General features: G+C 37.4%; 1 protein-coding gene across 14 annotated transcripts in view; it reads right to left on the reverse strand.

Moving 5' to 3' along the window:
- Nucleotides 1-22,416, reverse strand: part of LOC123516290 (PDZ domain-containing protein 8-like) — a 181,739-nt gene that overhangs the window by 57,622 nt on the left and 101,701 nt on the right. For 13 of the 14 annotated variants that reach the window (XM_045275564.1, XM_045275557.1, XM_045275552.1 and 10 more), the window contains 4 exons: nucleotides 18,241-18,650; nucleotides 17,445-17,905; nucleotides 2,212-2,398; nucleotides 1,420-1,662 (listed from right to left, as the gene is read on the reverse strand). In XM_045275564.1, the coding sequence (XP_045131499.1) occupies nucleotides 1,420-1,662; nucleotides 2,212-2,398; nucleotides 17,445-17,905; nucleotides 18,241-18,650 (1,301 nt within the window). Of the gene's footprint in view, nucleotides 1-6; nucleotides 921-1,419; nucleotides 1,663-2,211; nucleotides 2,399-17,444; nucleotides 17,906-18,240; nucleotides 18,651-22,416 lie in introns of those variants that run through there. The other variant, XM_045275563.1, reaches the window with a different exon arrangement.

Genomic DNA, 22,416 nt, shown 5'->3' on the forward strand with positions numbered 1-22,416 from the left:
GATGAATGTGAGGGCAGGAAATTAGCAGGAAACTGGATACCTAGCAACTAAATGTGACCTTGAGTTGCTGAAGTGGTGTTGCTACCACGTGATCACACATTTATCCCAAGGATGCAGGCATTCACAATTTTGAAATAGGCGAGAGCATGCTGAATATAGAGCGATTAGAGTTTAGATGTGTTTACCAAGCACTTTAACAGAAGGTCGCAACTTCAACCACTGACACTGTGTTATCACTTTAAAAATCCAATATCAGAAAAAATTTAAGAAATTTAATCTGTAAGCTGATACATGTTTATAAATACCAGCTGATCACCACTCTGATTCAATGCAATCCTAGTGGTGAGGAATAACACCAAGTTCATAATCATAACAAAAACATCAATATCATCACTGTTATGGCAGTAGGAAAAAAATTTATATTCTTTTATTGAGAAATAGTTCTTCAAGTATTCTCCCAATCTACCCATCCACCTTAGCTCCTAATTATTCACAATGAAATACCGTATTTGATGGTATACAAGTTGCACCTTTTTCCAGTAATTTTACTCTACCCTAACTGCATCCATCATTATTTTATTGTTGGTGCTAATATCATTACCAGTATTATCACTTTAAAAACAATATCTAATAACATTACCAATATTATCACTTTAAAAACAAATTATAAAAAAAATTAAACAAATTTATCCTATGAGGCATGTTAATGAATAACATCTGATCGCCATTCTGACTCAATACCATCTAGCGGTGTGAGTATCATTAAGTTCATAATCATAACAAAAACACACATCAGTACCATCCCCGTTATGGCAGAAAGAAAAAAAGATTGAGCTGCACAATCTCCTACAAATTACAAATGGTAGATTATGCTAAGGAACATGGCAATAGAGCAGCAGCAAGGGCTTTTGGACCACCACCTATGGAAAAAAATGGTGTCTGGTGGCAGCAAGAAGCATTCATGTTGTTATTATGATTTTTGATTAGGTAAGTCTTGTATACTGTATTATTTCTTAATTTCTTTACTATTATATGGTATAAAAACTAGGCAAAAAGTGACAAAAATGACAGCTTGGAGGTCCTAGTGTCAAAATAGATTATTACCATTGGTTCTTCATGTTGGCTATCAATATTTCAGCTATCATGCAGTGATAAATGCACCAAGTAGGTGCAATAGTGGATGGTTGTGTGTACTTCTGACATGCAAATTAATCAAATGCTTTAAAAAGTAAATAAATTTGCTAACAGATACATAAATCAGCTTATAGCATACAAAATAATTATTTGAAAAAACATCGAGCAGCCAATATACTTTTATCAAATTGTTACCACTGGATGGCAAAATTGAAGATAAAGAAAAAAAAATAATAATACTGGTTCATCTTAATAGTTCAAACTGAATTCAAGTGAAAATCTTACCTGTGGTGAAGGAGGAGGAGTGTTTCCAGGACTCCCATTCTCAGCATCTGGAGCTATAGTAATGGTTGTTATGATTTCCGGGGTTTCCTTACTTTCACGGCTCTCTCGACCATCACCTTTTGGAGTGTCTTTGTATCGCAACCCACTTGGATCACACACAGTTTCCTGCTCACAGCGAACCATACATTTTTTGTGACATATGATGCCACATTCACTACACTGGTATGCATCCTTAAGCCAAATCTGAAAAATTCATTAAAACTTTGAAGTAATGCTTTCTGGTATGGGTACTAAATAATAATTTCTATGCAATGAAAATTTCAACTCAGCAACCATTCAATTGTATCCCAAACAGTACCCGTCAAAAAGATGCATTTTTCAGCTATTTCTTCTTTAGTGTAAATAACACCCTAAACTGCTCTGCAAGCTGCTACTATGAATAAATATTTTTGACAGTTATAAAATTTAAGCAAGTTGTAATTTCAAAACTTAAAACACATTCTTCATTAGAGTTTTGCTGCTTTCCATCTCGTTATAGTGGGCTCCTCAGTTATAAGTATATCATGTCATTAATAATTCCATAATTCATTCATAAAACACTGCCAAAATAAGTCAGACAGGAATCTGATTTATCATTACTTTGATAAAATGAAGATCAATGGTGTTTGTAATACTTATATAAATCAATATGCTAATTATTATGAAGAAGTCTCTCAAAGAATAAAATGATGCTTAATATTGTAGGATGAGAATAGAAACACACATGCTGGAACTTTACATTTGACATTTTACCTTTTTCCTACAAAAGTTGCAATGTGTAGCTGAGTGGAAATGGGTCCTCTTAAAGTCATGATTACGGTCTTCAGCAACCTCTTGTATGGTTGGGACATCATCATCCTCAGACAGAGTACCATCTGTCATGCTCTCATCCTCTGATAGACCATTTTTCTCTAAAACTACTCGACCAAAGACATCACATCTGTATGGATGTGAAAAGATGCTTCAGAAATACATATTTCTAATTTCAAATAACTTAGAGTAAACAAAAACAAATGATGCTATTTCAGAATACAGTCATACCTCATGATTTGAATGTCTTTAAATTTTAACAATTCCCAATTTGAACAGAGTTGGCAAACAAATTTTGTCCTCCAATTCAAATGCACCCTTCTTCCATTCCTCTCACCATCCCTCCCCATTTGCACCCTTTCTTTATTTGTCTCTCCTACTATATCTTTCTCTTACATGTGCTTGCATGCACAAAAATGCGATTGAAGAAGTGAAGAGTATATAAATTAGTTTTATAAGTATGTGTATGATACTACATATAAAATGGCATTCATGACATTTTCTTTTACTCAGTTAAATGACATGAGAGATAATAACTTTATTTATGAGTAATTAATAAGCTACAGTATGACCCATTTAAGTGGAAGGTGGTAAGGAAACCCAGGCTGGGTTAGAATACTTTATGCTCTAACGTTTCAACCTAGAAGCCTCTGAAGAAGGCCTCTAGGTTGAAATGTTAGAGCATAAAGTATTCTAACCCAGCCTGGGTTTCCTTACCACCTTTCCACTCAATGACCCATTTAGTGAAAGTGAACATTAGAATATGTAGACAATTTTCTTACATAAAACATACCTAAAGAAATATAGTGTGATTACTATTTCTACAATGAATCTAGAGTGAATTATCAGTCTCATAATTATCTAAGCATCATATCATATAACACTGGTAGCATACCTCTACACTGAGATACTTTTAATAATGAATGTTTAAATATTACTGTCTTGAAGTTTTACAGCAAAAATTAACCCAAATCTCTCTATGCAGTTACCCTATACTGTATTGAACCAATGCAGGAAATTATAAGAAAAAATAAAATGTAATCAATGCTTTGTTAGGTAGGAAAAGATTAACACATTTTTTTGTATACCAGGGTGAAAATCTCACAGATAATTTAGATATAGCTGAAGGTTTTAATGATTACTTTTGCAATGTTAGAGATAATTTAGCAGGGTAAAATGAAGAACCTAATATACCATTTGATATACTTATCTCAACCTGTACCTTTTTCTTTTTACCTGAGACCATCATTATCTTCCAAAATAAATGAAACAATATTCAGTATGAAGAAAAAGGTCCTGGTCATGATGATGTAAACATTACTATCAAAAAAGAGTGTAAGGAAATGGTTTCTTCCTTTTAGAATATATCATTAATAAATCTCTTGTTCTTGGATGTTTTCCATATTCAATGCAAATATCAAGGGTGGTCCCAATATTAAAAAAAGGTGATGAATCTATTTTGTTTCTAATTACTGACCTGTTTCAGTTCTACCTAGTTTTCGCAAAATATTCTACAAAAGTATGTGGCACATAGGTTAATGGATTATTTAGTACAAAACACACTTTTCTATGAAAACCAATCTGGCTTTAGACAAAAGAACTTCACAGAACTGGTGATCCATTCTCTTTATCAAAATGTAAACTGTACAAGGTTCTTGATGACAAAATGCATCAATTCAGTTTTTTTGTGATCTGTTAAAAGCCTTTGACACCATTAATCATTCCATATTACACCAGCAATTAACAGTATATAATATAAGGGGACAAGCTTATAACTAGTTTAAAAGTTATCTTGGTTCAAGAAAACAATATACTGTTCACAATGATACTAAATCTCACTGTAATGACATAAATTGTGGTGTTTTCCCCCAAGGACCTACACTAAGACCTTTAGCATTTTGATATATAAAAATGACATTAGACATTGTTCTATAACTTGAAGCTTACATTGTTTGCTGACGATACTATTTTCCTTTATGATTGTGACTTACAGAATTTAGAAAATACAATAAATATTCAGTTGGTAAATGTAGATGGTTGGTTAAACAGCAACAAATTATCATTAAATGTTAACAAAACACAGTAGTATATGCTCACAAACTTGCATATGACAACCACTAGATTTTGATATCAAGATTACTAATTGAGTAATTAAAAGGCTTAACAAAATTCACTTCTTAGGAATAACATTAAATTACAAACTAAACTGGAAGTCACACATTGGGGAAGTAATAAACAATGTATCAAAATATATTGTGATTTTTTTTTTATTAGATCATCTTGTAATCTCGATTGTTTGATTAAAATATATTAATGTTTAGTATATCCAAATGAAATATATTATTCATCCTTATAGGGTGTGGTTTATAAAACATATTAATGAATTATTCATTAGTCATAAGAAAATGAATTAGAGTAATACCCCAATTAAACAGGTTGGATTTTTCTTACTTATATATATATATATATATATATATATATATATATATATATATATATATATATATATATATATATATATATATATATATATATATATATATATATATATATATATATATATATATATATATATATATATGCAGGAGGGGGACCAGCCAAGGACTTAAAAAAAAAAAAAAGGCCCACTTGAAATGCTGGTTCCCTTAAAGAATAGTAAACAATTAGCTAGAATTCATGGATAAAATAATTCAAGTTGTAGGAAGGCTGAAATACAGAAGCAGGCAGGGAGTTCCAGAATTTACCAGAGAAGGGTATGAATGACTGAAAGTACTGGTTAACTATTGTGTTAGTGAGGTGGACAGAATAGGGGTGAGAGGAAGAAAAAAGCCTTGTACATCGAGGCCGCAGGAGGAGGGGAGGCATGCAATTAGCAAGATCAGTGGACCAGTTAGCATGAAAAAAGTGATAAAAGTTAGAAAAATATGCAACATTTCGGTGGTGAAAAAAGGCTGAAGACAGTCATTCAGAGGAGGGGGGAGTTGATGAGAGAAAAAAAATTTTGATTCCATCCTGTCTAATAAAACTGTGTGAGTGGAATCCACCCCAAACATGCTAAGAGTACTCCATACAAGGATAGATAAGTCCACTGTACAGAGTTAGCGGTTGGAGGGGTGAGAAAAACTAGCAGAGACGTCTCAGAATGCTTAATTTTAAAAAATCTGTTTTAGCAAGGGATAAGATGTGAAGTTTCCAGTTAGGATAATAAGTAAAGTATAGACTGAGGATATACAGTGTAGAAAGAGGAAGACACTTGAGTGTCATTGAAGAAGAGGCTACAATTGTCTGGAAGGTTGTATCAAGTTGATAGATGGAGGAATTGAGATTTTGAGGCATTGAAAACTACAAGTTTTCTCTACCCCAATCAGAAATCTTAGATAGATCAGAAGTCAGGCATTCTGTGGCGTCTGTTGACTTCCTGAAGGGTTGGTAATTTCTGAAAGAACATGGAGAGATGTAGAGTGGTATCATTAGTGTAGAAGTGGATAGGGCAAGAAGTTTGATTTATAAGATCATTAATGAATAATAGAAAGAGAGTAGGTGACAGGACAGAACTCTGAAGAACACCACTATTAATAAATTTAGAAGATGAACGGTGGCTGTCTACCACAGCTGCAATAGAATGGTCGGAGAGGAAACTTGATAAAAAGTTGCAGAGAAAAGGATAGAAACCATAGGAGGGCAGTTTTGAATTCAGAGTTTTGTGCTAGACTCAAAAGCTTTTGATATGTCTAATGCAGCAGCAAAAGTTTCACTGAAATCTCTAAAATAGGATGACCAAGACTGGTAAGGAAAGCCAGAAGATCACCAGTAGAGTGACCTTGATGGAAACCATACTGGCAATCATATAGAAGATTGTGAAGTGACAGATGTTTTAGAACTTTCTTATTGAGAATAGATTAAAAAACTTTAAACAAACAAGAGATTAAAGCTATAGGGTAGTAGTTTGAGGGATTAGAAGTCACCCTTTTTAGGAACAGGCTGAATGTAGGCAAATTTCCAGCAAGAAGGAAAGGCAGAAGTCGATAAACATAGTTGAAAGAGTTTGGCCAGGCAAGGTGCAAGCACGGAAGCATAGGTTTTGAGAACAATAGGAGTCAGGTCCATAAGCCTTCCAAGGGTTCAGGCCAGCAAGGGCATGGAAAAGATCATTAAGAAGAACTTTAATTGTTGGCATGAAATAGTCAGAAGGAGGAGGAGAGGGAGGGACAAGCCCAGAATCATTCAAGATGGAGTTGTTAGCAAAAGTTTGAGAGAAGAGTTCAGCTTTAGAGACAAATGAGATGGCAGTGGTGCCATCAGGATGAAATAAAGGAGGGAAAGATGGAGAAGTAAAGTTATTGGAGATGTTTTTGGCTAGATGCCAAAAGTCAAGACAGGAGTTAATAGTTTGAAAGATTTTTACATTTTCTATTCATATAGTGCTTGGCAAGTTTAAGAACAAATTTGATGTGATTCTGGGCAGAAATATAAAGTGCATGAGACCAGGAGATGGATGGCTCAAGTACCTTTCATGGGCAACCTCAAAATAGCATGTATAGTACGAGAACAGGCTGTGTTAAACCAAGGTTTAGAAGGTTTAGGTTCAGAAAAAGTGTGGAGTGTTCTTTTTTATGTTATGGCCCATAGCACCAGTAGGCATACTTAAAGAGTATATGTGGGAAGCACAGTTAAACGTCCGCCTATTAGTGGTACGGGGCAATTCTATTTATAGTGGTACCCATATTTGGGGCCATATCACCAACCAAGTGCATCTTTGGTGTAACCACCTAGAGCCTGGATATCATGGTGATGTGTAGATAACTTTAAACCACTCAACAAATGGGATAGTTTCAAAGCGGTGTGTGGTGGGATTTAAACTTACGTGTAGATTTTTTTTTTTTCTAGTCTGCCCGATCCCACGCTCACCACCTTATCCACTATGCCACCGCCTCTATGCCAGACATTATCACCTCTTCTATGTGTTCAACACACAGAGATGGTCCCTGACATCGAAACAGTAATCATTCCAGGGAAAATCAGCATAATACCTCCTCATGTCCCCCTGCTGGTAGAAGCAAAATGCAAGAGGCACCTCTGCTATGGGGGATCCTGAGGAGGGAGTGGAGAAATAGGACAAGATATTGTATTGTACAGGGTTTGAATGGGGTTCACAGTGTCCTGTCTATGAGTGAGTGTGTGTGTGTAAGTGTGTTTGTATTTACTAGGGATCGACCGATTATTGGCGCCGATATTAAGCATTTTGACGCATATCGCCATGATAAGAGATAAATTTAAAACTGGGTTATTTTGGCTCTGATGCAGCTGCGCCTCTCTGTCTGCTGTCACTACTCTGTCTCCAGCATTGTCCCACCCACAGCACCATCTGATTGGTTACAAGCAGACACATGGTAACAGCCAATCAGCAGTGAAAGCTGTGCATGCACAGTGCTTACACACACGGTGGAGAACAAGGAACATACAGTAAAACCTCGCTTGATGAACGTCTCTAAGGACGAACAATTCGGGAGACAACCAAAAAATTTGTCAATATATCGACCCAGGGGACGAACGATATTTCGGGGGACGAACACGGTTAAATGGCTCGTCGGCACGCAAGCCGTTTGTGTGATAGCCAACCCGGCTATCACACAACAAAACAAAACATAAGCACAAAAGAAAATAGAAATAGGAACATACGAAAAATATTACATAACATAAAAAATCTCCGTGCCAGCACGATTTTCTCCTGTTTTTCCTGGGCATGGTGATGTTACCGGCGCGCTCTACTGTAGCTTCCTCGGTGTTATCCTCGCTGCTCTGGTGGCTCTCAGCGTTGCTGTCAACATCATCCTGGCCATGTCCAGGTACTGCAGATTGTGGCACATCCATCGCAGCTGTTTCCTCGCTCGCCTTGCAAGGAACACCGCCCTACTGCCCGCTCCTCTCACACTGAGCATCACCTCCGAGGATCAAAGGAACTTCCTGGCCATGTACCTTTAACTTCCCTTCTTGGAAGTCCAAACTTGCTCCCACACGCGTGAGGAAGTCAATCCCCAGCAGGCAAGGGTCTTCCAAGGCAGAGACGAAGACTGGCAATCTTTCCATGTTTCATACGCTGATGTTCACTATAATGGGGCCCCATATAGCGGCATTGACTTGTGACGCTACACAGCTGTTGTATAGCTCTGGCATGCTGCACACATCCAAAGTCCTCTCTCATGACTGTCTTCTCGGATTTTGTCTGTCTTCCTCCCCACCCTCCTCTCCTCCATTCCATCAACGTCCAGTCTCTCAAGTAAATAACCTTTTCTTTTTTATTCATTGTATTATCATTTTTATAGTATTTTGGTAAGTCAAACAATTTAGGCTTTTTATAATTATTTCGTTCATGTCATGCACACATTAAAGGTCTATTTTGAATGGGTTTTATGGACAAAAGTATGATTTTTTTTGGGGGGGGGTCTGGAACGGATTAATGGTATTTCAATACATTCTTATGGGAAAAATTGATTCAGGGGACGAACAAATCGGGTGACGAACAGGATTTAAGAACGAATTATGGTCGTGAGCTGAGGTTTTACTGTACAAGGAGAAGTTGTGGTGTGGGTTAAAGTATGGAGGACATTGGTGTTACTGCCATCTGTTAGTAGCAAACAGTTTCATAGAAAGTATTTTCAGAAGTAATTTATGAAGATTTCTCTCATGCCCTCCTCCCCCACCTGCTATTCTTTTCCTCTATTCACTTGTGTTAATAAACTTATAAGACAAATAAAACATATATATATATATGTATATATATATATATATATATATATATATATATATATATATATATATATATATATATATATATATATATATGGTGTAGTAAAAATTACTGTAATAGTTTATTGGTAGTTAGTGTATGGTAGTTAACCTTTGAGGTATCGAGGTTATTCGATACTGTGAAAGTATTTTCAGAAGTAATTTATGAAGATTTCTCTCATGCCCTCCTCCCCCACCTGCTATTCTTTTCCTCTATTCACTTGTGTTAATAAACTTATAAGACAAATAAAACATATATATATATATATATATATATATATATATATATATATATATATATATATATATATATATATATATATATATATATATATATGGTGTAGGAAAAATTACTGTAATAGTTTATTGGTAGTTAGTGTATGGTAGTTAACCTTTGAGGTATCGAGGTTGTTCGATACTGTGAATCCTTTCGTATGTAATCGAACTACGTGAACCTGTATCGGAGTTATTGTTAGGTCAATATTTTGCTAAGAGGTCAGTTCACTCCAGCCTGTCTCCTAATACACAGCTCTGGTTTAGTGTTAAGTAAAGCCTTGGGTTGAGGTTGTGTTTATTTACACCTAAACTCACCACAATTTACTTAACACTAAACCAGAGCTGTGTATTAGGAGACAGACTAGAGTGAACTGACCTCCTAGCAAAATAACAATAACTCTGATACAGGTTCACGTAGTTCGATTACATATGAAAGGATTCACAGTATCGAACAAACTCGATACCTCAAAGGTTAACTACCATACACTAACTACCAATAAACTATTACAGTAATTTTACTATACCACAATCTCCCCCTCTTAGAAATATTTCTTTACAGTAAGGATAAATAGTCTCAATAACCAAACCTAACGGGAGGTTTACTGACTCTTGTAGAACGCCTAAGTGGAACAGATGGCTTGCTCTCAGGAGATGAACTACTGTCGCCAGGTACAGAGCAGTCACCTGGATCTGCTTGGTCCTGAGCTTCAAGGTTATGGTCATTATCTTCAGACACGGTTCTTCCAACGTTTCGGTTATCCTCCTCAGGACAAACTGGCGTAGTGTCCTCAGATGAAGTTGAGCACTCCTGGCCACTTGGATTTTTAGGACTCCGAGCCAAATCCATTGTGGAGACCGTTGACTGCCTTCCGTCAGGATAGCGTATGTGAGCGTAGTAAGGATTGGCTGGTTCTCCTGATCTGGCCTCTGTGCAGCCCTGCCACCACTGTGTTTCTCCCATGGCTGCCAGTAATCCAGTACTGGCCTCTGCTTCTACACCTACAAACTCTACTGTTCCTGTAAGTGTAAATGGCTTGCAAGTGAATTCACTCATCGACAGTGGGAGTCCAATCAGCTTCATCCATCCTGAAGTCGTAAAGAATTTAAACTTGGTTGTGTATCCTTCTAAGGATGATATCACTCTTGCATCATCTGAAACCTCCACCACTTTAGGACATTGCTTTATAGATTTGGTAGTTAATGATTGCCGCTATCCTCACACTAAGCTCTCTGTACTCCCTCGACTGTGCTCCAAGATAATCTTAGGGCAAGATTTCATGGGAAAACATGAGGCAGTGGAATTCACTTTAAATGGCGCATTACCTAAACTGACTATATGTGGAGTAGCATGCATGAACTTTGAACCACCTTCTGTGTTTCCTAATGTAACTCCTGATGTCAAACCTGTCACAACTCATACACGCAAGTTTACTGAGGCAGATCACGAGTTCATCCATAAAGAGATAGAGTCCCTGTTACAAGCTGGTATAATAGAAAAGAGTCAGTCTCCTTGGAGAGCTCAAGTGTTAGTCACTAATGACGAAAGACACAAGAAGCGTATGGTTGTAGATTACTCTAGGACTATTAATTGTTTCACACAGCTTGATGCCTATCCAATGCCTCGAATACATGATTTGGTCCATAAAATGGCTAAGTATAGGATATTTAGTAGGATTGATTTGAAGAGCGCCTACTATCAAGTACCGCTTAGAGACTCCGAAAAACATTACATGGCTTTCGAGGCTAATGGGCAGCTATTCCAGTTCAACAGAATACCATTTGGCTTAACTAACTCAGTCGCTGTTTTCCAGAGAATCATGGATTCGATCATTGCTGATTCAGGGTTGGAAGCCACCTTTGCTTACATTGATGATGTCATAATATGTGGTGAAGGACAGGAGGATCATGACAGAAACCTTCAACACTTCAAAGATGCAGTATCTAAGTACAACCTTTCTTTAAACATGAGCAAATGTCAGTTCAATCAAAGCAAGATTACTTATCTCGGGTATTGTATCTCTAATGGTTCACTACGACCCGACCCAGACCGTATTAAACCTTTGATGGACGACCGGTAGCTTTTTTCTCAAGGACCCTCACTAACTCTGAAAGGCTGCACCCAGCTGTGGAGAGAGAAGCGGCTGCCATAATAGAAGCTGTGCGTAAATGGATGCTCTTTGTTATCGGAAGAAGGTTTACTATAGTTGCGGACCAGCAGGCTATTTCATTTATGTTTAACCCGAGTCACACATAAAAAATAAAGAATGATAAGATCATGAGATGGCGCCTTGAGCTCTCAGAATACCTGTACGACATAAAGTTCCGACCTGGTTCACTGAATGGCCCTTGTGACACGTTATCACGCGTGTGTTCAGTTGCTGCTACAACTAACTCTGTCTCCCTTGAGGAAATACATACTAACCTGTGTCACCCAGGAATCGCCAGATTGTATCATTACGTTAAGATTAAGAATTTAGCTTATTCTCTAGAGGATGTAAAGAAAGTCTGCTCTCAGTGTGTGATTTGTTCTGAACTAAAACCTACATTTTACAGACCCCCTGCTAGTAAACTAGTTCGAGCCATGCAACCTTTTGACCGTATCTCTGTTGACTTCACAGGCCCCAAATTATCATCATCTAAGAATAAGTATCTCCTTGTTATGATTGATGAATATTCCAGATTCCTTTTTGCTTTTCCTTGTCCAGATATGTCAGCTCAAACTGTTATCTCTTGCTTCAGAAAACTGTTTTCAATATTTGGTTGCCCCTCTTCAGTACACTCAGACAGAGGACCTCAGTTCATGTCTCGGGAAGTTTCAGAGTTTTTGATGAGTCACGGCGTTGTTATGACCCATTCTACTCCCTACCATCCTACTGGTAATTCACAGTGTGAGAGAGAAATAGGCACCATAAGGAGAACTGTTCGTCTAGCTCTGAGGTCACTTAAACTAGCGGATTGTCAATGGGAACTAGTTCTAGATAAGGTATTACATTCCATTCGGTCCCTTCTATGTACTTCAACCAACCAAACTCCTCATGAGAGACTGTTTTCATTCCATAGGAGATCTTTTAATGGATATTCATTACCATCCTGGCTCACAACACCTGGACCTGTCTTACTGAGAAGATTTGTTCGCTCTTCTAAATCTGACCCGTTGGTGGAGGAAGTAGAGCTGGAGAGTGCCAATCCTTACTACGCTCACATACGCTATCCTGACGGAAGGCAGTCAACGGTCTCCACAATGGATTTGGCTCGGAGTCCTAAAAATCCAAGTGGCCAGGAGTGCTCAACTTCATCTGAGGACACTACGCCAGAGTCTCCTGAGGAGGATAACCGAAATGTTGGAAGAACCGTGTCTGAAGATAATGACCATAACCTTGAAGCTCAGGACCAAGCGGATCCAGGTGACTGCTCTGTACCTGGCGACAGTAGTTCATCTTCTGAGAGCAAGCCATCTGTTCCACTTAGGCGTTCTACAAGAGTCAGTAAACCTCCCGTTAGGTTTGGTTATTGAGACTATTCATCCTTACTGTTAAGAAATATTTCTAAGAGGGGGAGATTGTGGTATAGTAAAATTACTGTAATAGTTTATTGGTAGTTAGTGATACCTTTGAGGTATCGAGGTTGTTCAATACTGTGAATCCTTTTGTATGTAATCGAACTACGTGAACCTGTATTGGAGTTATTGTTATTTTGCTAGGAGGTCAGTTCACTCCAGCCTGTCTCCTAATACACAGCTCTGGTTTAGTGTTAAGTAAAGCCTTGGGTTGAGGTTGTGTTTATTTACACCTAAACTCACCACAATATATATATATATATATATATATATATATATATATATATATATATATATATATATATATATATATATATATATACAGCAAATGAATATCGGCTCCAAATATCGGTTATCGGCCTCCTTGACAACTAATAATTGGTATTGGTATCGGCCCTGAAAAAACATATCGGTCGATCTCTTGTATTTACCTAGTTGTATATTACAGGGTTCGAATGGGGTTGTTAGTGATCCTCTTTTTTTTTTTTATGTAGGGGAGAGAGGCAGCCAAGGGCAAAAAAAAGAAAATATTAAAATAAAGGCCCACTTGAGTGCTGGCTCTCAAAAAAGTGGTAAAGTGTCAGCCAAAATTGGGGAGTAAATGCCTCAATACCTCCCTCTTAAAAGAAGACAAGTTGTAAGAAGTCAGAAATACAGATGCAGGGAGGGAGTTCCAGAGTTTACCAGCGAAAGGGATAAATGATTGAGAGTACTGGTTAACTCTTGCGTTAGAGAGTTGGACAGAATAGGGATGAAAGGAAGAAGAAAGCCTTGTGCAGCAAGGCTGCAGGAGGAGGGGAGGCATGCAGTTAGCAAGATCAGTAGAGCAGTTAGCATGAAAATAGCGCTAAAATATAGAAAGAGATGCAACATTTCGGCGGTGAGAAAGATGCTGAAGACAGTTAGTCAGAGGAGGGGAGTTGATGAGATGAAAAGCTTTGATTCCACCCTATCTAGTAAAACTGTGTGACTGGAACCCCCAAACATGCGAAGAGTACTCCATACAGGGACGGATAAGGCCCTTATACAGAGTAAGCAGTTGGAGGGTGAGAAAAACTGGCGGAGACGCCTCAGAACACCTAACTTCATAGAAGCTGTTTTAGCAAGAGATGAGATGTGAAGTTTCCAGTTAAGATTATGAGCAAAGGACAGACCGAGGATATTCATTGTGGAAGAGGAGACAGTTGAGTGTCATTGAAGAAGAGGGATAGTTGTCTGGAAGGTTGTGTCGAGTTGATAGATGGAGGAATTGAGTTTTGAGGCATTGAAAACTACTAGATTTTCTCTGCCCCAATCGGAAATCTTAGAAAGATCGGAAGTCAGGCGTTCCCTGCGTGATCTGTTGACTTCCTGAAGGGTTGGTCGTCTCTGAAAGAACGTGGAAAGATGTAGGGTGGTATCATCAGCGTAGGAGTGGATAGGGCAAGAAGTTTGGTTAAGAAGGTCATTAATGAATAATAGAAAGAGAGTGGGTGACAGGACAGAACCCTGAGGAACACCACTATTAATAGGTTTAGGAGAAGAACAGTAGCCGTCTACCACAGCAGCAATAGAGCGGTCGGAAAGGAAACTTGAGATAAAGTTGCAGAGAGAAGGATAGAAGCCGTAGGAGGGCAGTTTTGAAATCAAAGCTTTATGCCAGACTCTATCAAAAGCTTTTGATATGTCTAACGCTACAGCAAAAGTTTCACCGAAATCTCTAAAGAGGATGACCAAGACTCAGTAAGGAAAGCCAGAAGATCACCAGTAGAGCGACCTTGACGGAAGCCATACTGGCGATCAGACAGAAGATTGTGAAGTGACAGATGTTTGAGAATCTTCCTATTCAGGATAGATTCAAAAACTTTAGACAAGCAAGAGATTAAAGCTATAGGACGGTAGTTTGAGGGTTAGAACGGTCACCCTTTTTAGGAACAGGCTGAATGTAGGCGAACTTCCAGCAGGAAGGAAAGGTAGAAGTCGATAGACAAAGTTGGAAGAGTTTGGCCAGGCAAGGTGCAAGCACAGAAGCACAGTTTTTGAGAACAATAGGAGGGACCCCATCAGGTCCATAAGCCTTCCGAGGGTTTAGGCCAGCAAGGGCATGGAAAACATCATTACGAAGAATTTTGATTGTAGACATGAAATAGTCAGAGGGAGGAGGAGAGGAGGACAAGCCCAGAATCGTCCAAGGTGGAGTTGTGAGCAAAGGTTTGAGAAAAGAGTTCAGCTTTAGAGACAGAAGAGATGGCAGTGGTGCCATCAGGATGAAATAAAGGAGGAAAGATGAAGAAGTGAAGTTATTTGAGATGTTTTTGGCTAGATGCCAGAAGTCACGAGGAGAGTTTGAGTTTGAAAGATTTTGACATTTTCTATTTATGAAAGAGTGTTTGGCAAGTTGAAGAACAGACTTGGCATGATTCCGGGCAGAGATATAAAGTGCATGAGATTCAGGAGATGGAAGGCTCAAGTACCTTTTGTGGGCAACCTCTCTATCATGTATAGCACGAGAACAGGCTGAGTTAAACCAAGGTTTAGAAGGTTTAGGTTGAGAAAAGAATGAGGAATGTACGCCTCCATGCCAGACACTAACACCTCTGTTATGCGTTCAGCACAAAGAGATGGGTCTCTGACACGGAAGCAATAATCATTCCAGGAAAATCAGCATAATACCTCCTCAGGTCCCCCAACTGGCAGAGGCAAAACGCCAGAGGCACCTTCGCTTTGGGGATCCTGTGGAGGATTGGAAAATAGGACAAGATACAGAAATGAGATTGTGATCGGAGGAGCCCAACGGAGATGAAAGGGAGACAGCATAAGCAGAAGGATTAGAGGTGAGGAAGAGATGAAGAATGTTCGGCGTGTCTCCAAGACAGTCAGGAATATGGGTAGGGTGATGCACCAGTTGCTCTAGGTCATGGAGGATAGCAAAGTTGAAGGCTAATTCACCAGGATGATCAGTGAAGGGAGATGAAAGCCAAAGCTGGTGTTGAACATTGAAATCTCCAAGGATGGAAGTCTCTGTGAAAGGGTAGAGGGACAATGTGCTCCACTTTAGAAGTTAAGTAGTTGAAGAATTTACTATAGTCAGAACAGTTAGGGGAGAGATAAACAGCACAGATAAATTTATTGTGAGAGTGACTGTTAAGTCAAAGCCAGATGGTGGAAAACTCGGAAGATTCAAGAGCGTGAGCACGAGAGCAAGTTAAGTCGTTGCGTACATAGACCCAACATCCAGCTTTGGATTGAAAATGAGAATAGACCTGTCTCCATATATACATTTATCCAACTTTTCCTTGAATTTGTGCACACTTTCTACTGTTATAATTTCTTCACTTAATCTATTACGTACAGATGTCTACCATCCTAAGTGGAAAACTGAACTTAATGTTCCTCAGACACTAATATTTCATGATCTTCTTGGAATGTCCTTTTGTTCATCTATCTCCATCCTCTGTCAGTGTTACCAGTACATGTCTATCTATTTTTTCCATACTGTTAACTAACTTGTTATTAGGTCTCCTCTTTCCCGTCCATCCTTCAAAGATGGTAGTTCCATCTCCTTCAGTCTTTCTTTATAAGGAAGATCCTCTATTTCTGGGACCATCTTTGTAGTGGTTCTTTGGATTTTCTTTAGTTTCTTGATGTCTTTCTGCTTATATGGTGACCATACCAATGTCAATGTCATATCACTGTCTTTATGAAAAGCCAATAAAACAATCAATCAATTTCTCTCTCTCTCTCTCTCTCTCCTTTCCTGTACGTCCCTTCCTCATATTTTTGTTTTCCTCTCCCTTCCTCCCTCCCAGTCACCTTCCCTTTCCCTTATATGTCAGAGATGAAGGACAAGAGAGTGATATCTTGCTCTTTTTCCTCTTGTTCATTCTGTCATTTTGACTTCACTTTTCTCTTTCTCATCCTATTTTCTTTCTCTATCATTCTCATTATATTCAACAATTCTCAGGTTTGTTCTTATTTTGAGAGAGAGAGAGAGAGAGAGAGAGAGAGAGAGAGAGAGAGAGAGAGAGAGAGAGAGAGAGAGAGAGAGAGAGAGAGAGAGAGAATTTTAAAATAAAAATGGTGTACCTTACAACAATTGTTTTCAAGACTGGAAATGACAGTATTTTGTATTTTGTGTAAAATATTAAGATTTTCTTACATCCAACATGTAGGACTATCCACTTTTTTTTTTTTTTTTTTTTTTTTAGCTATTTTAGAATTATTTAAGTACTGTCTTGTATGCCAAAGTATATGATACTTCATGTGTCCTTTTACTGTGTTTTGATTTAGAAATTTAGGTAATTTTCATTCAATATGATGTTTAGGACAACATAAATCCATAAAAATGGGATGTTTTGGGATCTAGAATGGATTGATTTTCTTCTTACATTGATTTGAATGAGATACATTGCTTTCCAATTCAAGTAACTGAAAAGAACCAATCAAGTTAAAACCAGGAAGTATCACTGTATCTATAGAACACATGTACATCCACTGAATTTTCTTCCAACCTTTATGCCCTCTCTATCAATTATCTATATCATACATAACATCACAGAACTGTACAAATTTTACATACCTGTCTTGAGGTTGATATGTTAGAGAAATCATCACATCTCCATAACAAAGGTTAGGATTGAACCCTTTGTGTGAGATTAGTGGATCAGAAGCTACTTCAGGACACTTGGGATGTGGAGGAGTTAAGTTTAGGATTTTGATGACATGACCTTGAGTATTGAGGGTTGTTTCTGGGATAAGAGAGATAAAGGGTAAGTTAATGAAACCCACTAATATATCATCAGTCAATCCACCTGTTACATTTTCACATACAGTCTTTGCCTTTTCATGGTCTTGGCTCTTCTTCCTTTCTTTTTCACTATCCTTTGATCTGCATCGTTCTCTCTCCTCTTTCAGTTTTTCAGAGGACAAGGAATCAAAATTTTCCTTTGAGTTGGAAATACTTCTGCTCCACACAGCTATACACATGTATTTATTCTCTTCCTCTAACCAAAACTCAAAGTCACTGTCAAAGACAGGTTCCTGGAAGACATAAAAAATACATAAACACTTTAGATATAGAAAAATAACTGAAAGAAGTGATAATAACAATTAAATCAACTGAAGGATTCATTAGGTAAGCATGAATACAAGATCACACAAGTGTAGTTCAAACATCTTACAATCCTAGTAAATATAACAATGTATATCACACAGACTTAATCACAGCTTCATATACATATATATATATATATATATATATATATATATATATATATATATATATATATATATATATATATATATATATATATATAATGAGTGTTCAATAACATTTAGGGCATGTTAACATTTCACTGATCTACACTCATACTTACACAGGTGCCATCAATGAAAGGTGTTTGTAACAATTTTATTTGTTTGTTTTTTCCTCCATACTTTTTTAATCCTCTTTTTTCTGAATTGATAACATTCATCAAAATTTCTGATGAGGTTGGGATACCAGCTTTACTGTTATTAGTAGATGGTGGCTTTTCAGTGGTGGGCTGATGAGGCGCAGGAAAAATCTGACCAGAAGTGGAGCATGGAGATTTGTCTTGAGCTGTACTGGAAACAGATCTAGGAATGATCTTACAGCCAACAGATGTTATTGGAGATTTATCATGGTTGAGAAGAGGAGGCCGGGCTTCTGTAGAAAGTGGGTGTAGATCTAATAACTTTCGCCTCATTTCAGGACTATTATTGTGACTGGAGTCTGGTGTCGATCTGCCACTCCCACTTATGTCACCTGAAAAAATTATTCATGAGCTTGAAGGTTAAATGTTTAAAAGATTATTTATCATTGTGTTGTACTTAACCTAATGTGACTAAACATAAGACACCTACATGAATAAAATGAGTTCATAAGTTAGTAAGAAGTGACATCTATCGTTCATCAGCAGTTTCATAGTAACCTATTATTTTATTTCACCCATAAATTCATGTAAATTATCATACGTTTTCTTGTTAAAGTCAATTTAAAATTATTACATTGACTACAATAAAAATTGGTAACCTCAGGACCTGAGGACAAATGGATTTTAAAAATTCTGGATTTTTTATGTACATGTATGTGCTGTATATAGTTTTAAAATTGGAGTATCTGAACAGCAGATTATGGCCGACACCCCAACACATGCAAGCCATGCGAGGCAAGGTTTGTTTGAGTTTGGGAAAACTATTTGTACTGTTCCAGGCAGTTATTCATAATAATACTTTATTACATCAAAGGATATCATTCACTTATCATTACTGATATTTATTGTTAAATTATAATAAAAACAATTAGGATCATGTTATGTTTAAAGGCTACAGGAAGCAGTATTCTTCGGTATTTCAAGGACAATCTATAGTCCAGAAATTTCTGTAATCTGGCAAGATTTGTCCGTAATCTGGCAAGATTTGGGAGGTTCAACTTGTATATGCTGTATATATTTAACAGAAATGAACTACCTGTACAGTGCTTTAATAAGAAAAAAATGAAACATTAAATGAAAAGTAAATGAAATTTTTTTTAGCACTTCCACTTTCTCAGTGATCAGCATTGCACAATGTTTGCTTTACATGCCACTTATTTTCTTTGCTGAATCCATGACACAGGGGTGGGCAAACTTTTCAGTGCTAGGGCCACATGGAAAAAAATAACAAAATTAAAGGGCTACATACTATATTAACCAAAATCATTAATATTTAAAATAAAAATTAAAGGGTTCTAAAGAAAAAGCCATTTTCAGACGCATGTACACACTTGCAGGAAGAAAATTAAATGCACACAATATTTTTTGGCATTGTCTATTAACTTGCTCTTTCAAATTTATTAACATTTGTCAGGTTGCATGAATTCCTTTTGGCAGACCCTATGCATCCCGCAGGGCAAAGTTTGGTCACATCTGCCATAACAAGACTATACCATAGCAAATAAATGACTGAATGAAAAGAAATGTCAGTCAGCTGTTGCAAGCAGGACCAAAAACATTATTTTGCAGTACAGTGTCATCAGAATATAAACAATGCCACTAGAAAACAATGGCACACCAACTTGGTATACAGGCAACCCCCGCTTAACGAACGGGTTACGTTCCTAAAAAACGTTCATTAAGCGAATTTTCGTTAAGCGAACGAATTATAACAAGTTTGACCCCTGACTTGAACTTCCATTAAGAGTAAACAAAGCGAGAGTGCATCATAGTACAGTAAAAGGTTTAATGAAAGTAAAAATTATGAAGTTAAACATTTAAGCAGTTAAATTTAAGCCTAAGTCGTTATAATTCACACTAATGTATGTATGTAACTTCATAATGTTGATGATCTTAAATTTATGAAGGGAGGGAGAGTGGAGTGGGAAATATGCTAACTGGCAACCTGTGGAATGTAAACAAAGGGCGCATCATTGTATTGCATACAAAACTTGCGTATCTCATTTCCACAAGGCTTTCCATTTCATCCATTGCAGAGTCACAAGTTCAGGTGGTTCTTTTAGCTTGTAAGGAAGATACGGTCTCACCAGCCTTCTTAATAAAGTCTGCTGACTTGAAAATAGTAGAGACAGTAGATGGAGTCAAGCCATGGTGGCAAGCAATGCTATTAGTTTTCTGGCCTCTCTTGTGTCTGTGAATAATATCCAGCTTCACTTTGAGAGTAAGAGACTTCCTGGTCTTCTTAGCAACACTAGGCGACATTGCAGGGCTGGTTGCAGGGCGTTTTGGTGGCTTGTTGAGCGAGCAAAGACAAGCTGGTGCTCAACACTGTTACTGTTTTGAGCTGAGAGCGGGGAAGGGTAGGGGAATGAGTGGTGCGCATTTTGTCCACAAGAGGCGCTGGTGTATTCAAAAGCCTGTTGTCTTGCGTGATATGGCGGGTTTTCAGACTTGGGAAAAATTACCTGGATAAAATTTTGTTAAAGTGAGTTTGGTGTTCGTTAAATGAGCAGATGGTAGTAAAATTAAATGTTCGTTGTAGCGAAATTTCTTTGTGTGAACCTTCATTAAGCGAGGGTTGCCTGTATTTTAAAAGATGTTCAAACAGTCATTGATTGCTGGATTTTTTATAGTCTACTGTACTTCAATCTAACTATCTTTCAGATGCTGGGATTTATCCATAGTACCCAACTTCCATTTTTTTTAGTTTAGGTAGAACTATCTGATTATTATGATATGACATAAAGCATATCTTTTACATATTAAAATTTCTGTATCTTGCAAGAAAACTTAGAAAGACTCCACTGCAACATAAGGCTATAGGTGAAATGTTCAAAATTTCATATACATGCATATAGAAAAAATATTTAGTACATTCAAGGCATCTGTTACATGTGAATTTTTCTTTTTTTGTGCAAGAAGGGAATTGGCCAGGGCAACAAAAGATGAAAAAAAAAAAAAGCCCATATGAAGTGCCAGTTCCCTTAAAGAACTTTGTATCAATCTTCTGTATCCATTCTAATCTTATATATTTTATAGAGCTCAAAGACCACACCACAGCTGCATATTCCAGCTTTGGATGTATCATGCTTATGATGATTTTTACATCTTATCTTTGTTCATAAATTGAAATGCTGCTCATATATTAGTCAACATTTTATATGATATACAGTTATACCTTGACTTACAAATTTAATTAGTTCCCGATCCGGGCTCATAACATGAAAAATTTGTAAGTCGAAGCAATATTTCCCACAAGAAATAACTAAGAAGCCATTAATTCACTCCAACTCTCCAAAAAAAAATCACCCAAATCTGCCTAAATAATAATGTAATGTCTGTAATAATTAATGTAATAACATGCAGATATGATAAATAGATTAATAAATGTAAATATTGATGTAGTAAATGATCCACAACAGGCCTTGAATGCATCAGCTTGCTTGGTCGAGCTCTCACCCTCCTGCTCAGCTTGCTCTCTGTGCAGGTCACTAAAAATGGTGCTGGCTTTCTCACAAATGATTGTTTCAGTAATCGTGTCACCTGCTATTTCTTTTTTTTTTTATCCACGATAACAGAAACCTCTCCATCTCATCATGAATACCTGTTCTTTTCTTGGACAAAATGGTTACTACACCTTTTGCAGGTTTCAATTGACTTTAACACACCTTTCTGTTTGAGAATTGTACAAATTGTTGAAGAAGGTTTGCCATATTGCTGAGACAAATAAATCACATGCACACCACTCATGTTTTTCAATGATTTCAAGCTTTGTTTCGATACTAATTACGTTACGTTTCGTCTTATCATCACTTGCACTAGTGCTTCATTTCTTAGAGGCCATAATTACCAGTACCACTGCTGTAAATTTACGGCATCTAGCATACCTACAATCAGTGCCACCGTCGTAAATTCACAGCAGCAACTTAAATTTTTTTTAGCATGTTTATTTGTCAAAACAACGTTATAAAAAACACACTACGTGTACTCCAAGCTCCACTCTAGGCACTGAATGTGTTTGTTGGTACGCTCCTTGAGTGGCCCTGGCAGCCATCATGTCAGGGCTTGTACAACCACCGTAGGAAGCAGTAATGGTGT

Source organism: Portunus trituberculatus, chromosome 40, assembly GCF_017591435.1.
Source record: "Portunus trituberculatus isolate SZX2019 chromosome 40, ASM1759143v1, whole genome shotgun sequence".
Lineage (NCBI taxonomy): Eukaryota > Metazoa > Arthropoda > Malacostraca > Decapoda > Portunidae > Portunus > Portunus trituberculatus.